Below are 16,382 nucleotides of genomic sequence, written 5' to 3'. Positions count from 1 at the left end.
AATGGGAAGCTATTCCTTATTTGCGACTCGCTATTTGAGAGTCGCAAATAAGGAATGTGTAGGAATCGCTATTATTATAGCGATTCCTACATGCATAGGATTTTGCGAAGTCCTTAATTGCGAATCCTTAATATTCGCAATTAAGGACTCGCAAAATCCTAGCTTGATGCATGTGCCTGATGGTGACATTTCATTATTTTGCAACTGATGAGAGGGGATGTCTAGAGAAAGCACGGTTGAACAGAGTTGACAGTCAGTTTAACGGACTGCAAATGAACACTATAAAAGTGAGTGCAGGCCGATTTCTGCTGTTTTGCGTTGTACCAAATAAGTTTGTACTTAGTCTTGTAGTTTAAAAAAAATAAACACTTATTTGAAACAGAAGTTGGAAGTTTACAACGTTATGGCTCTGGAGTCACAGTCTCTTTGGGTCAAAGCTACACTACTGCCCTTGAGGAAGGACAGAAGCGGGCATATACAATCACAACTACTTCAGAGAGCTTTGAGCCGACAGCACAGCAAGCACTATACAACAAACCATACCACGTAACAAAGCCCAGATCATTATAGGAATAGCCCAGTAGTTATTCCGCATTTTGCTACGAACTTTGCAGAATGAGGATATTGACCGAATGGGGACGCCGCCTTTGTGTTTTTCTCAAGACATGTTTCAGAGAGGTGGCCAGGGTCTGTTTTCTTAAGGGAAATTAAGCCAGTCGAGCAAAGCTACAAAATATCAATGGGCAGTTCACCTTTATCCAGGGAACGAATAAGACAGGACTATTAGTATGAAAACTCAGACAATATTCGGATAGCTAAAGGTATCATTGTAGCCTCACCATCGCCCACACAAAGACTGAGGCTGTTTGCCGATTCAGGGGTTCCGTGTTAATCCACACGTTGCTGTGCAAGGCCTCCCACCGGCACTCCATATAAAAACCTAACTCATGTGTACGGTTTTGGTGCAACATGCTGCTGTCTGACAAATACCACTCTGATGAGGTACTTAGTATTGTGGACGTGTTAATCCTGCAACAACTGTGGGCAAAGAAAGGTAACAAATCTAAAAATAAAAATAACGTGCAAACAAATAACTTTCTCTGCTTTGTAATGCCCTGCCTACCACGTGATTATTCTGCTTATTGGCGTGAATTAAGCATGCAGCTTTAGTTGTACGTTTTTACGGCGTCGCAGGGGTGAAGGCATAGACGCTGCCTTCAATACATTATAAACAAACTTTATCCCCACTTCTGCCCCCTTTGAAAAATAAAGGGGCTGTAAAAACGAGTGATGCGTTTGCGAGGCATTTACTGTTATGGCTGAGCACAGCATGAAAGCAGGGCAGGAGAGACGCCGGGGAGGGGGTGGAACAAACAAAGGGAGGCTCACAGCTCATTTCTGCGCAGAGCACATAGTGAATAACTTCTCTTGGCAAATTATGGTTTTGATCTCATGTGCCTCACACAGAAGAGATGTGTTTGCTGAGAACTGCGTATCATTGTCGTCGCATTGTAGAATGAAGCGGGTGCCGTAAATCCCGACAGCCCATGAAGAGGGCGCTGTGGCGAAGTGTAGGTATTAAAAAAAAAGGCCCAAATAGTCCAAAAAGGAAACTGACAAAGCCCTATAGAACTGTAGTTGGTCGGTGCTGCTTCCGATGAAAACGGAAGTGACGCATCGGACCAGCAACCAATCACAGTAATGCTAAATAAGACAATTGGAAGCAGGAGGTAGGAGGCAAGCAGCAGGCGGGATTACCCTCGCTGTACGGATTACTAGATGTCTCAGAGAGACAGCGCATGCACACTGCCTACGCGAGACCTAAAAACATGAACAAAACTGCCATGGAGAGGCCATTTCAAACTTAGTTGTATTGTCAGTGTGGTGTGGTGGGGTGGGGAGAGGGTGTGGTCAGGTCCCGGTGTACACCTGCTGTTGTGACATCCGCCGAGAAGCATTGTATTGAGGCGATGGAGCCAATGCCCGCGCTTTGGGCTCCATCGCCTCATCCCTCGTCCGTGGAAATCCCTTTTCAGAGAGACAGTAACCTGCTGTCTTTGGCAATGGGCGAGTGACCTTGAAGTCTCTCGCCCCATGCTTGTGTGTGCTTGGGGCTGCAACAACCTCTAAGAGTCTCCACCCTCAATGAGGCCCTCTTCAATAAAGCCCCTTGGCAGTCAGACTATTTGGACAACTCCCACCTCCATCCGTGCAGGGATGGTCCCTCCGGAGATTTCCAAAACATGGATAAGTGCTGCCGGGGTAGGACAAAGGCCAAGCCAGCAAATATAGTGGTAGTCAGCTTAGCTTTGGGCTTAGGAGGTAGACTGGCGGGCCCAGTTGAAGTTTCATCCTGTTTCAATGTTAACAAGGTTCAGTATTGTGCCACAGTAAGGTGTGAGAATTGGGCAGTCTCAAACCATGTGATAGAAGTCCACCCCCTTCAGCTAATATCTCGGACAGACCACTTGCGCCCTTGGGGACAAACTATTAATCTCTAGTGGATAAGTACACCCTATGTGGGTGATAACATTGAATCAGCTTGAATTGGGTATTGCTGGAATTGTGAGGGGTTTTGGTCAGGATGTATGCACATTAATCGTCTGAGAGTTCCAGGCTCATGCCAGAGGCCCGTCACTCCCGAAGGCAAAATTGTGCGCACTTAGCCTGGGAGAGAAGGGATCCATAAAAGAGATTGATCACCCACGTCTGGCCTGATGTTGGGCAGATATCCTTCAGACAGGCAAGTTCAGCTGGGTCAAACCTTCACCACCCCATGTTCTTCGAATTGCAGCAGCCACCTTGCCGTAAAGCAGAAAATATCGAGGGTGTAATCCTCCATCAGGTCATGAAAACTCTGTAGTTGCCCGTTCGCATACCAGTGGCCTATTGTGCTCAAACCACTACATTCCTAATGAAACAGGCCAGTCCAGTTACCTTTGTGATAGAGTAGCACTAGGGCGGTCAAAGAAAGGTCTTTGGTCTATGGAAGTTTCATTCCTGTGCGTCGAAGAGCGCAGGTCCATGAAAATGGGGTTTATTCTTTCTCTTTGTTGTGATTATGGAATACACCCTTGTTTCCTCTATAGGAACGGCCAGAGATCACTAGAGATAGTCAGTTACTGCTATCAGATGACCCTTGGCCTCTTCATTAGTTGTCAACAGACACTCCGTCAGTCACTTAGCTGGTACTGCGAGCCGCGTTGTGACCTGTTTGATAGGTGTGGTCAGACACAGCTTGAGGTGTTTGGTTAATACCTCATTTCTTTAGCAGGTGACGGCAAGAACCCCTCCTGTTATTCATTTAGTACCACCAGAGGAGCCCTGGTATCACTCATTTCGTGTGGATTCTGGGATGATAACTGGTCTTTAATTGTCATTGAGGGGTGTCCTCTGACTCCTTCAGTAGACATTAGTGTATTTTCGATATAGAGGGAACAAATGCAAAATATTTTTTTGTACTTTCGCCTTAGTTCTCCTCAGTACGTTTTATGAGGTAACCTCTGCATCCTTCACATCTACTGTAAACACCCTGATGAGACCCCTCTATTTAGGAGACTCTGTGAGATTATCGTTTTTTGACATTCCAGTGTACGGTGGTAGAACGTTTTTTTTTTTTTAAAGAGATTTATTTATTTGTTTCGTCAAAACGTACATTGCAAACATTGTACCAATAATTAATCTGAGTAAAAGAGTCGACATCTCAGACATGTCATGAAGCAGGAGCACTTACATGCAAAGGGACCATAGTGAACACAAAAAATACAGTAGGAATAACGGCTTGTTATACTTACTCTCCTGAACATCCGCCCCTCCCCTTGGAACTGCGTGTGACTGCTATGCCTCACAATCATGCCCGTCCACCTCAGAGCCTCCTTCCTCCTCACCAAACCTGGCTACTGGTGGTGGAACTTGTGTAGACCTCTACACATCCTCTTAAATTCACATTATTTGTCACCCTTCCTCAGTTAACCACCTTTTCACCGATCAATGCATTAAACATGTTGCCGCGCTCAGCAGATTCAATCGAAAAACAACATATTCCCAGTAGAGTTCAGTCTGCACTGCTAGCACCTACCCACTTTCCTACTAAACAATGACTTGATTTAACATTGTCTGAAACTTACCCATGGCAATTGTGCAAAAAGGATAGCTTCATGGTGGACTATCAATGCCCCTGTTGAACAGGTCAAACCCTCTCCCCAAATGCCTTTTTTGTTTGCACTTTGTAAACCAAGAACATCTGCCCAACCCAAACCTGCGATGACTTGGGCCTGTGACACCAAAAACCTAAACCTGACATAACCCAGCCTATCGCATAGCTTTCAAATTCCATCCACTTGTGTCAATCAGGAGGCCAATGATCAAAGAGCTCAATATAATGAGATGCAGTTTGATCATTTTAATGGTGTTGAAAAAAAAGATGTTAAAACCAAATATTCTTCCCTTTAACACTCCAAGGAGCGAGAAATATCTCAACTAATGTTGGCAGTGACCAAAATCACATACACTCAACTTTGAAAATCGCTGCCGTGACAGAAATAAGTGTAAATAACATATTTTAGAAGTTAGGACCAATTACATCAAAGCTCAAAGTCACCCCACCAAAAATTGACCTAAATTGTGTTTTAAATTGTCTAATCTACTTCAGACCAGATTTAGTCAGTCATGATACCCCACTAGTATTTTTTGAGGTTTGCATGGGTATAGAGGGTATGGTATTGCACTGGTTCACCTCATACCTCACCTATCAATATCTCTCTGACGCTGCACTCCCATATCCTGGCGTTCCATACTATCCCACCCACTCTTCAACTAGTCCTAGACCCCCATTTTGTCTTCCAAATAATTCCATCATAGCGCCTGATCAAAAAGTTGATGACACTTAACTTTTATCTTAAATTCTCCTCCCTGGAGGCTATCTCCCACCTAGCTGAAACTCTGGCTGACATCCAGGACAAGATTAATTGGTATCCACTAAAACTCAATCCCCTTAAAACCGTGCTCCTGCCCATTGCTGCTAACCTTTCCAACATTCCTGTGCAAACATCCTTGATTACAACCCCGCCATTATTAAAAGCTCCAAGCCCTTTGGTTCAGTCCAAGACAACCATCTCAACCTCCGAAAACACATATACATTATGGAAATATGCACAATATCAGTTTTGACTCCTACGAGGGATTAAATATGTTCAACTAGTACTAAGTCGTCATATGACGGATCTTGACCTTTAAATGTAATTAATTTTGGAATAAGACCCATCACTGGGCAGGATGTGTTGATCCACTATGTAACTTATGCTGGGATGATGTAATTCATTGAAGTTCTAACAAAGACACCCATTGCACATCATATATATATAACAAATGTAGTTCATTTTTAGGGCACATTAAAATTAGTCTCTTTCTACTCTTTTTTTGGTGTCATTTGTACTCTATGCAGTCAGCTGTGCACTGATACAGCCTATACAATCTAGGATTTTGTCAAGCAATAAGTCATTACTAAGTTATTGTAGGTTCAATAAGTGTTTGACACATTTACTCAGCACAAGATGAGTTACAGACCATCATATTGGGAAGGGATTCTCAGATGTATCTTAAAAAATACTTGTAAAAACTACATTACTTTCGAAGTGACTTACTACTCATCATGAAGAATCCAAAAGAGTGATGATGAAATGCATGAATTATTTTCAGCCACTGGTAATTAATTAACACAAAAAGAACAATTGATGGACAGAATGCAGAACAGTGTCATACATTCACCCCAGTACAGAGATCTGGGCCTAAATCCATAGTTTATTTGCTCACCATGCCATTCCAATTTGTACCCAGCCGTATGCAAATCAGTCTTGACCCTGCGCCCAATGGGAACAGTCCAGCCGAACTTCCAGGCTAGGTCCTCCCTGGACTGGAATCAATCATCATAGGACTGATTTGCATAGGGCCATGTCTGAACTGGGGTGACGGAGTGAGCTAAAAGAATGATGATGGATTAAACCCAGATCAGTTGACTGGGGGTGAGTGCTTTCATTGTTTAACCCCTTCCGTCCATCATCCCCTTTGGTTTTGCTTTGTTCGCCCTAAATTGGCAGGGTATGCCCAGATGTGGGTCCCTTGCTCACTTTGCCACTGGATTCAAGCTAGCCTGGCTGATAATGGCTGATTAGCCAGAAACCGATCCCAGGATGCTTGTTTCCGGTCCAGGGAAGACATGGCTTGGCAGTTCGGGCTGGACTGTTCCCATGAGGCACGGGGTCAGACTGATTTGCATAGGGCCATGTCTGAACTGGGGTGGCGGAGTGAGCTAAAGAATGATGATGGATTAAACCCAGATCAGTTGACTGGGGGTGAGTGTTTGATTTGCTCAAACGCTCCGTCCATCATCCCCTTTGGTTTTGCACAGGTAATTAATTAGGCCACATTCCAGTCCATTGTTTTTTTGCTTACCATGCCACCTCAGATTAGACCCAGCCATATGCAAGTCAGTCCTGCTCCGATGGGGGCAATTCAGCTCATAATGCCAAGCCAGGTCCTCTCTCAGCTGCACAACAAGAAACTCAAGAGCGGTTTCAGCCTTTTTCGGCCTCTTCAGTCAGGTGCAGCTTGGTTCCAATAGCACAGCGAGCAAGGGATCCAACTCTGGATATCACCGTTGCATATAGAGCAATGAAGAATACAAAAAAGTGATGGCTGGAATGCTTGAATTAATCTCAGCCAATAGTAATTATTTAGGCCACATCCCAGTTCATTGTTTATTGCCGACGGTGGCACCTCAAAGAAGACCCAGAAATATGCAAATCAGCCCCGGTCCTCCTCCAATAGTAATAGTCCAGCTTGAACTGTCAAGCAAGGTCCTCACTGAACTTGTCATGGGCTGCTTGAGTACGCGCCCCCAAGATAAATTCAATCATTCCATCCATCACTTTTTTGTATTTCTCACGACTACTCATCATAACACGCTAGAACTAGAGGTTGTGCCATTCTTTTTGTGAACTTTTGTGAAATGTTGCAAAAATAATTTCCATCAAATCTTCATGCGTTGGATTATCGTGCATAACAAAATCATGCAATATACTGGCAGGAGAGTGCTTCAAGTATAAAATGTATCTTGGCAAGACATTTTATGTTAAAACCAATGTCCCTCACGCAAAAATGTTGTAAAATTGTGGAATTATACATTTTAGGAATTAACGCATAATATGCTAGGCTTAGCCTAGACAAATTGAAATGTGGAAATTTCACAAGCGTAATTAAAATTTCTCACAGACCGAGATAGAACATAACTATTGGCTACCACATAGTCATGTGAGCCATGAAGGAGTCCACTTGTAACTCACGCTGTTCCTATCAGTGGACAGTGAACTGTATTGAAGTACAACTGATACTGAAGAAGATACTTGAACTGTGACTGATGGGATGTGCAGCGGATGGCATTGTTAGAATTTATGCACCGGCCAATGATTCTCCGTATCGGCCAATGATTCTCCTTGGATTCTTGATCATGCACATGGGATGACAGGGTGTACACCAGTTTTGCACTTTAGTTGGTACTTTTTGTCATTACAATTAATATGGTATTGTAAGAGATACTGGTAAAGCATTGTGCTTTAGAGGCCCCTGTCATCACATTTGCTTTCCTTGTCCTCCGGGCTCGTAGAGAAACAACTTGTCCCTCCTCTCTCTGTCACTTTATTTCTTTAAACTTTTGATTGATGTTCAAAACTGTGCACCTAGACACATCTCAACTATTTTTATTTTTACTGTCCACATTAATATTTGTACTGTATTCCTTATCCCGCTTTGAATCCTATTTTTATACCATACATGGGGTAGATTTACAAACATTTTGTACTGAGTTAGATTCGAAAAAGTGACGCTAACCAGCAGACATTTTTTTTCTCCTAATTCACTTTCTAGCGCAAAACTTCTTTTGCGTTGGAAAGTTCCCTGAATGTAACGCAAAGCAGCACAAAGCACTGCTTTACGTTATTTAGCACCAAGGGGGCATTACATGGGTGGTATATGGGTGTTCCCATTCATTCACCTATGCCTTTTGACGTAAAGCCTTATCTACAAATAATAGTATACAGGGTTTAGCGCCAAACGTTAAAGCCATTTCAAAGGAGGCGTTTTTATGTCTCCTTTCTTTTCCGACTTAGCATGTATGCTGCACTGTGCAGCACACATACAAAGAAGAAAAAATATTCAAAGTTGTCTGGGAATAGTATTTTGTACTCTATGGTAGGCTCAGGCTGCACCCTAGCGATATGGCGCTAAATGTGTGTGCCAGGCGCACGGCAGCTGAAAACAGCGCCGGCACTAGAGAGAGGAAAGGAGAGAACCATATCTCTGTAGATCTGGTGCTGTCCTGCTCCCTCTCTGTCACACAACGCAATGCAGCCTTTTTGGCTGCTGTGCTGTTTTGGGAGACCTTTTTGAAAATATCTTTGCCCCCTCCAGAGGGCTACCATCAGGGGGTGCACAGACAGTCACAGTCAGTGTGCCTCCTGAGAGCTTCTTTGCCTCTGCACCCGCATCTGTAATACGGTGCAGCCACAGAGGCAAAGCGATTCCCTCATTAGGGAATGTACATCTTCTAGCATGAACTCCGCAATGATGATATTTCAAAAGCCAATATTATGGTCCCTATATCGGTAACACCAGCAGGAGCAAGGTGTTATAATGTGACTCGAATGTTTATGTGAAATGATACCAGATGTCTGCTTCAGACCTTTCGCGATTAGACTCACTGTATTCCTATGATGTTCACAGTTTGTTATTTCTCCTTTTCAGGACCTCACATACTGACGATCGCCATCTTTACTTTGACAATTACAGTGATATTTGTGCTCGTCGTTGCCTTGTTGGTGCTAAGGTATGATAAGCGAACTCTCCACCTCCAGTTAAATGCGCTCAATTAGAGTTAGCATATGAAATATCTGTAAGTAACCTCAGACATCATTGTTTGCTGCTGCTCAGAGGCAGCAATGCATGCCCAAAGCTGCCAACCAGACCCATGTCATATGTTCTACCTGCAGACCTGTAGTAGAAATTCAGCTTTCAAACATACGGAATGCAATACTCTGTCTAAATTGCACAGAAATAAAAAACAAAGATTTATAATTAAATAATAAATTATAATTTATAATAAAACGGCACGCAATTGGGCAAAGGCGGGCGCATGTCCCGCCTTTACTCCGTCCGTATCTAGGACGCGCATCAGCGCGCGGCACAGACGACAGGCTGCCTCACCCCCGGCTCCTCTGTGGTGCGCGCGCACCACTGGTTTCGATTCCGGCGTCGGCTCCTTTGTAGTGCGCGCGCACCACTGGTTGTATCCCTCCAGGCGCCCAAAAGAAAGAGGCAGGGTCCTGGGACACTAAAGCAAGTTAACAATCTCATGGTCTAGGCCCCTCTCTGTGGAGCAGGGGCGGCTTGCACGGAGGGCCTCGCTCTGTCTGGGGGGATGGGGGAGAGAGCTATGTAACCCAACCAGTTAGCTTCACCTGGGTACTGTTAACTACACCACATACAGCAACATTCAGCTGAGTGACTCCATTATTGTGTTTCATCTTGGGTCAGTGGCTCTCGGGGTGCTGGGGGAGGGGCGTGAAGACGGGTCGCGGGAGGGGGGAGAACCAATGCGCATGCTTTGTAGACTTGAACGCTGTTGGCTGTTTTGTTCTCTGCACCAGCTCCACGCACACAGTTTAAGACGCGCGGGGCTTCCATGACAACACCCAACGATACCTTTTATAAAAACTTAAAATACGTGGATCCCCTCCCCTGCCCCTTTGTTGTGAGCTTCCATTGAACCCAGCTGGCCTCTGCAGGTCGGCGCGAGCGGGGTGGGGTGTAGACCCTTAGCACCGAGCAGGACACAGGGCCTGCCCTCACCGCACAACAGGGCCGGACAATACAGCGCTACACAAGGATTTCACAGAGCTGCGGAAGGATTTCCACCTTTGTGCATTGCGAGGTCTGGTGGGTGAATCGTTTCAAACTAAAGGCCTAGAAACACGAGCAGCAATAACTCGTCTGAACAGCATTTGTATTAATAAACTCACCAAACAACAAGACGAAGCGGCGACACACGCAGTAGGGAAGAGTAAAGCTGAGACCTCAGAGCATGGGTGTGTCTGCACACAGTTCATTGAAAACCCGTTACCACTACTATAGGCAAGGCGGGGCCACTACAGCCTTTTACTAGGACAGGACAGGCTCACTTCAACCATTTCGAGGTAATAGTTGCAATCACTAAAGGATGCCGTGAAATGTGGGATCACTCACTCCGGAAACAGCAGCGTTGGGAAAGAGGGGAGGGGCAAGCTGACACGACACCTTTTTTTGTGTGTGTAAAAGGCCGCCTTATTGAAACAGGTGCATATCACAATTTCATCACCTTGGCAACTGCCTTACAAACTAAAACCTCACTAAACATGAATTACCTGACCCCTTGTTCCCCCCCCACCCCTACGATCCCCACATCATATTCCCCACCCCACAAAATACAACCTAACATTCCATAACAATAATATTACCCAATCCTACACAATCTAGTATTTACCAATCCTAACCTCCCCTGACCGTAAACCCTACCTGCCTTTGTGCTACTGTAACTAACCAACCTCTAATCTAAACTTATTCTACCTGGTTATCCTTTCCCTGGTCCTGCTCACAAACTAGCAACATATAACAACAAACTACACCCAATCCCGGCCAACTGACAACCACCCCGCCACCCAGAAAAAGGCAGGAGGGTAGGCGGGAACGCCGCCTCCCCCTTTTTCTGCCCCCCCACAACAAGAACCCCGCCCCCTGCTCAATGCCTATGAATGCCCAGCAACCTGGCCAACACCTCCCTCAATTCCAATAAGTAGAATTCCATACCCAGCCGGGATAAATGGACCCCGTCATCTCTGAAAAATTCCGGCGTATCATTCCTGAAATCCTTATGCACAATCCTACAAATTCCCGCCTGCCGACAAAACCTCACCATTTCTGTATTCAGCTTGCACCGTGCTTTATCAACCACACCCTGATTAACCGCCCTTCTCCAAACCCTGCGCGGAACAAACTCCGTCCAGACAATTGTGCAACCCGCTCATTGAGCCTTAATCAAAGCCAAATCCCGCTTCATACATCTCATGAGTGCCAGGCCCGTCTCTCTTACCATGTCGTTCTCCCCTAAATGCAGCACCAAAACATCGGGGCACCTATCAGCCACCAAAATCCCATTGAGAACCTGCAACAACTCTTTCCAACGCATGCCGCCCCTGCCCCGCCAGCATACAGAAAACAGTTCTTTATTAAGCCCCAAACTCCACCCAAAATAGCTGGAGCGGGCCTGGAATAGCGCCCGCTTCACAAAAGAATGGCCGACAATCCAAATGGACATCTCCCTGGTGAGGGGACCCATCACCGAACCTGAAACGAAAAACAGAAATGAACAACAGGAAAAAAGGGACAACCGCGCTACATCCCCCCAGGTACGCTGCGCACATACCGCTGATAGCAATTAGACTGTTGCAGGGATTCTGCTTATGCACAGAACTATGCACAGGAAACCAGGACCTCAGTGAATTGTGGTGTACCAAACACTCACCTCAGAACCCAGAACCCCTTATCCGACCAGCATCAGTGTCCCATTCGTTATCCGAGTTTATCTCGGCGGTCCCAATTTATAGACAACCCAGAATAAGCGACTTAGTGTATTCTCAGGAATGGTGGGAATCAGAAATACCTGTTCATAATTATTCTCATACCAGTCCACAACAAGAGTCAACAGAGACACGGTAAAGTTTAAAGAGTTTATTTTATAAACCTCGTGTCCTAAGATGCAGTACTTTGGCTAACATAAGCAGACAAATGATTAAGATCAAAACCATCAGCATAGTTACAATACCATAGAAAATGAAAGGAGAAATCATAATAAAATGACAGTGGATTACAGCCACCTTCCTTTCGCTAGTAAACTAATATTATTATTATTAGACTAATAGAAGGTCTCTAGGCTTGAATGGGGAACCCCATACCGTAAAGATCAGCTTAGTGGAATCACATCACAGGATCTGGTATACTCTGCTCCTGGGAAAGCTCTTCTTCCGAATGTGTATAAAGCATGCAGCCTGCAATATTAAAAGCACTCGACTTTCAGGTATTTGCAGCTCTGTGCGTGTTATGGCTAAATAGTGGGCCGATCAACCTGAACCCAACAACATGCACCGTCTAGCGACCCAGACTGTTTCTTTACACAATGTTCAGACCAAGGTCGCGGCTCACTGTTAGGGATGTGAACAACAGACAGTTCTCATGTGAAGCAAAGACGAGCAAGCATTTCTCAAATAATAACATGTAACTGCAGTGTCGTGTGCAAAAGCAGCAAAAGTGGCAAGATGGCTTTCTAACATCTAACGCGGTTGTGCTAACTTAGCAATGTACGTATATAAATAGCAGTCCTCACTACAAGACGACCACCTGCCCAACCGGATAATGTCCCCTCGACCCCAACCTCTAGTGTGCGCTTCCGAAGCCGCCCCAATCCGAAATGAAAGCGGCCTAAATTCCCTCCCTTCAATCCCCAACCTACCCAGTGCTTTCCGAAACACAGCTAAAAGCTGTGAAGCCTTGACACACCTTCCGTCCCCATGCCCAAAGACCAAACCCCCAAAAACCCCTGCAACAGACCTCCACCTCAAACCCCACTGATAAGGGCAAACCTGCGAATCAACCCCTTTTTGCAAAGAAACCCATTTTCCCTTACCCCTCTGATCCGTCTTTGCTTTCCTCAGCCATATGTTGACCCTATCGCAACTAAAAGACACCTCCCTCCAAGACAGTCCCGGTGCATTTTTTGTACCCAACAGCTCCGATACCCGAAAAAAAGCCTTGAAAAACATCCAAGACATCAGTGTGGAGAAAAGCACGACTTCCCCCACGTCAAAACAAATCGCAGGCAGCACCCAGATCACCCTCTCCAACAGCTCCCAAGACAAAGGATTCCGCACTCTGCTGACGCGGCCGCATTCGCGCCCCCAACCTTCCAAAATGCGCGACTCCCAGTACCCCCGCAGATGGGGCATAGCCTCACAATAATTTCCCAACAAAAGCAATCCCCGCCAGCTTACCCGCTATTGTGACCCTCGTAAGACCCTTCTCAACCAAGTCCAAAATAAACTGAATCACATCCTCTTGTCTAGCAGCCAGAGAGTCCCGCCGCCGTGCGCCGGAGCGCAAAAATTCCTCCCAAGCCGCCCGATATCCCACCTTCGTGGACTGAGCCAGGGAATCTAAAACCAATTGCAACATTCTGTGTTGCCTACGTACCACAAATGCTGCGGCATTCTGGTCGGGGTCTTGTCCACGGAATCTCCCCCACTGTGAACGAGACAAAACATCCACAATGTCATTGTCCACACCTGGCACATGCACCCTGCGAAAAGCAATATCATGCTTCAAGCACCCTAAAACAAAGACTCTCAACAACTTCAGGACCTGTTCATCTCTGGCAGACTGGCAGTTCACAATGTGCACCACTGCCATGTTATCAATTCTGAAAGAGATTTTCTTGTGCGCCAAAAGTTGCCCCCATAATGTGATTGCCACCACCAAAAGGAAAAACTCCAAGAAAGCAATGCTCATACCCCCCTCCAACCACTCCTCAGGCCACTGCTCGGCACACCACCTCCCTTGCCAGTACAAACCAAATCCAGTATTCCCCGCCGCGTCATAAAAATTGTGAACATCCCATACCATGTCTGCCTCCCTCATCAAAGGTATGCCATTGAAATGTTGCAAGAAAAAATGCCACATCCTCAAGTCCTCCCGCACTCAGTCGTACATGATGACGCGGAGGCCTCTGCCCCGCAAAAGCCCTGCACAGTCGCCTACAAAAAGTCCTCCCTACTCTGACTACCCGACAAGCAAAATTGAGGTGACCCAGCAGCACCTGAATGTCTTTAACCGTGACCTTATGTTTTGCCAACATTATTTCCAGCAGCCCCAACATTTGCTGCTTTTTGTCTGCCGGAAGTCGTGCCTCCTTCATCCGTGAGTCCAATTCAATTCCTAAGAAGGACAGGGCCGTGCTGGGTCCCATAGTCTTCTCTGGTGCCAATGGCACGCCCAGTTCCCTCATGAGCTCATGGAAACTGTCCAGAGACCTCTGGCAGTCCGCGGAGCCTGAGGTGCCAACAAAAAAAAAGTCATCCAGGTAGTGTGTAACTCCTTGGTGACCCGTCCGTTCCATAAACAACCATTGTAGGAACGTGCTGAAACACTCAAAAAGCGCGCATGACATAGAGCAGCCCATCGGTAATGCTTTGTCCACGTACCAGTGACCGCCAAACTGGATGCCCAAAAGATCCCAGTCATCCGGGTGAACTGGAAGCAGCCGGAAAGCCGACTTTATGTCGCACTTTGCCATCATTGCTGTTGCGCCCGCGGTCACTACCAGTGACATGGCTACGTCAACAGATGAATAAGAGACTGAGGCCGCCCACTCGTCAATGAAATCGTTCACTGAACCTCCTTCCGGCGACGACAAATGTTGAATGAGACGAAACTGACCCTGATCTTTTTTAGGTACCACTCCAATGGGTGACACAATCAAATTAGGTATAGGCCAATCTTGAAAGGGACCTGCCATGCGGCCCTCACGCACCTCTTTATCCAGTTTGTCTTGCACTACCTGCGAGTGCTCTTTTGCCGATTTCAAATTGACCGTCCACCGTCTCGTCCATGGTCCGTCGTACCCCAGTCTGAAGCCCTCCAAAAAACCCAACCGCAAACGCTCAGCCGCCACCCCATCAGGATACCCTTGTAAAGCTGCCACCAAATTAGCTACGTTAACTGGAGCACAAGCCCTTTGGCCCAGGCCCCTTTGCTCCTCGCCCCCCTCCCAACTGCTGCTGCTGACCCCCTGCCTTAAACCCCCCTGCCTGCCACTGTTGGGAGCCCTGCTGACCCTGTCCGCCCCAACAATTGACCAGCGAATGTCTGCCGTCGCACCCTGAGCAATCGTGCCGGAAACGGCAGTACTCCTGGGTGCACAAACCTTTGTTATAGTCCCAGCAAGCACCTTTCGCCCCTGGCTGACCTCTGCTTGCTCCCCCTACCCCTCCTCGGGTGGGGCCACCTCGAAAGGGCCGATAATCAATCGGGAGCCCGCTTGCTGTAAAAATGGTTTTACCAGACCCCGCTAAACCCATTGTGTGCTGCCACAAATCCGTATCCAGCTCTCCCCATTTTGCCTCCGGGTCCCACGCCATGCGTGCCCGAAACTCCTCATCGTATTGCGCCCAGGCATACCCGCCCCCCGTAATCTGAGCCTTCCTGATCACATCCATGTATTTAAACATGGCCACAGACCTTTTAGGGTATTTTTCACAATAAACGCTGGCATAAATAAGAAACGCCGCCGTCCAGTTCTCAATAGTCAATGGCACCTTCGGTCGTTTTGCCAATTCAAATTCTTCCTCCTTTGATCCCTCCTTTGCCCGCACCTCCCTGTGAAGTAATTTAAGCATTTCTACATATTCTCCCTTCCATATCCGCTCCTTCGTGGCCAACATTAAATGAGCGCCCAAGGGCTTTGTCACGCCCATATATGGCAAACGTTTAATTTTCACCTCCTTGCTCTCCAATTTAGTCTCTACCTCCCCCGTCTTAATCTCACCTGTCACCTTCTTGTCCGTCACACCTCCAATGTCCATGGACGTCTTACCTGTGTCCAAACCCTTACCTGAGTCCTCAGTTCCTACCCCGACATCTACCACGTAAGCACCCTTGTTCAACCTACCTCCCGTCCCTTCCCCCTTGTCCGTTCCACCCACACCCACAGATACCATCACAGGACGCGGGCGCAATGACTGTTTACCTGTCGCCAAAGACTCCGTCCGCCGCTCCACCCTGTGTCCTGGCAAAGGGGCCGACCTCTCCTCCCAACGCGATGTCCGACCGTGGGCTGCGCCTGGCGTTGTGACACCTGCAACATACTAGGCACAACATTACTCGGCCCCCCTCACCCCCTTCATCAATTTCCCGCACCTCTCCTTCCTCCATACTCTCATCGTCATAATCCAACTCTACCTGCCTCACACCCCCAGCGCTCCCCGCTGGAGGCACAGAATGCACTCGTCGTGGAAAACAAAATTCCTCCTCCTCGGCATTCGGTCTGCTGCGTTGTCCCCCGGGGCGTTGCAACCCCGTGGGTGTTGGGGCCGGCGAGCCCGTCCCGCACCTACTTCTGCCGGCCACCATCCCTTCTCCTTGGTGCCAATGGGCCGCTCCCAGGCCTACCAAGTCTGGCACCCCGCGATGCTCAGTGCGTTGCTCCCCCGCCTGAAACAAAAAAGTATGGTCTGGTGTGCTGGGCCTAC

General features: G+C 47.0%; 1 protein-coding gene across 2 annotated transcripts in view; it reads left to right on the top strand.

The window, feature by feature from the left end:
* The window catches only part of GUCY2C (guanylate cyclase 2C), a 489,600-nt gene that overhangs the window by 201,177 nt on the left and 272,041 nt on the right, over positions 1 to 16,382 (top strand). For both annotated transcript variants that reach the window (XM_085601431.1, XM_085601430.1), the window contains exon 11: positions 8,797 to 8,878. In XM_085601431.1, coding sequence (XP_085457557.1) covers positions 8,797 to 8,878 — 82 coding nt within the window. The remainder of the gene's footprint in view (positions 1 to 8,796; positions 8,879 to 16,382) is intronic.

The sequence above is a fragment of the Triturus cristatus genome, chromosome 4_2, assembly GCF_964204655.1.
Source record: "Triturus cristatus chromosome 4_2, aTriCri1.1, whole genome shotgun sequence".
Lineage (NCBI taxonomy): Eukaryota > Metazoa > Chordata > Amphibia > Caudata > Salamandridae > Triturus > Triturus cristatus.
Note: the sequence above shows the minus strand (reverse complement) of the source record. Positions and strands in the feature narration are given on the sequence as shown.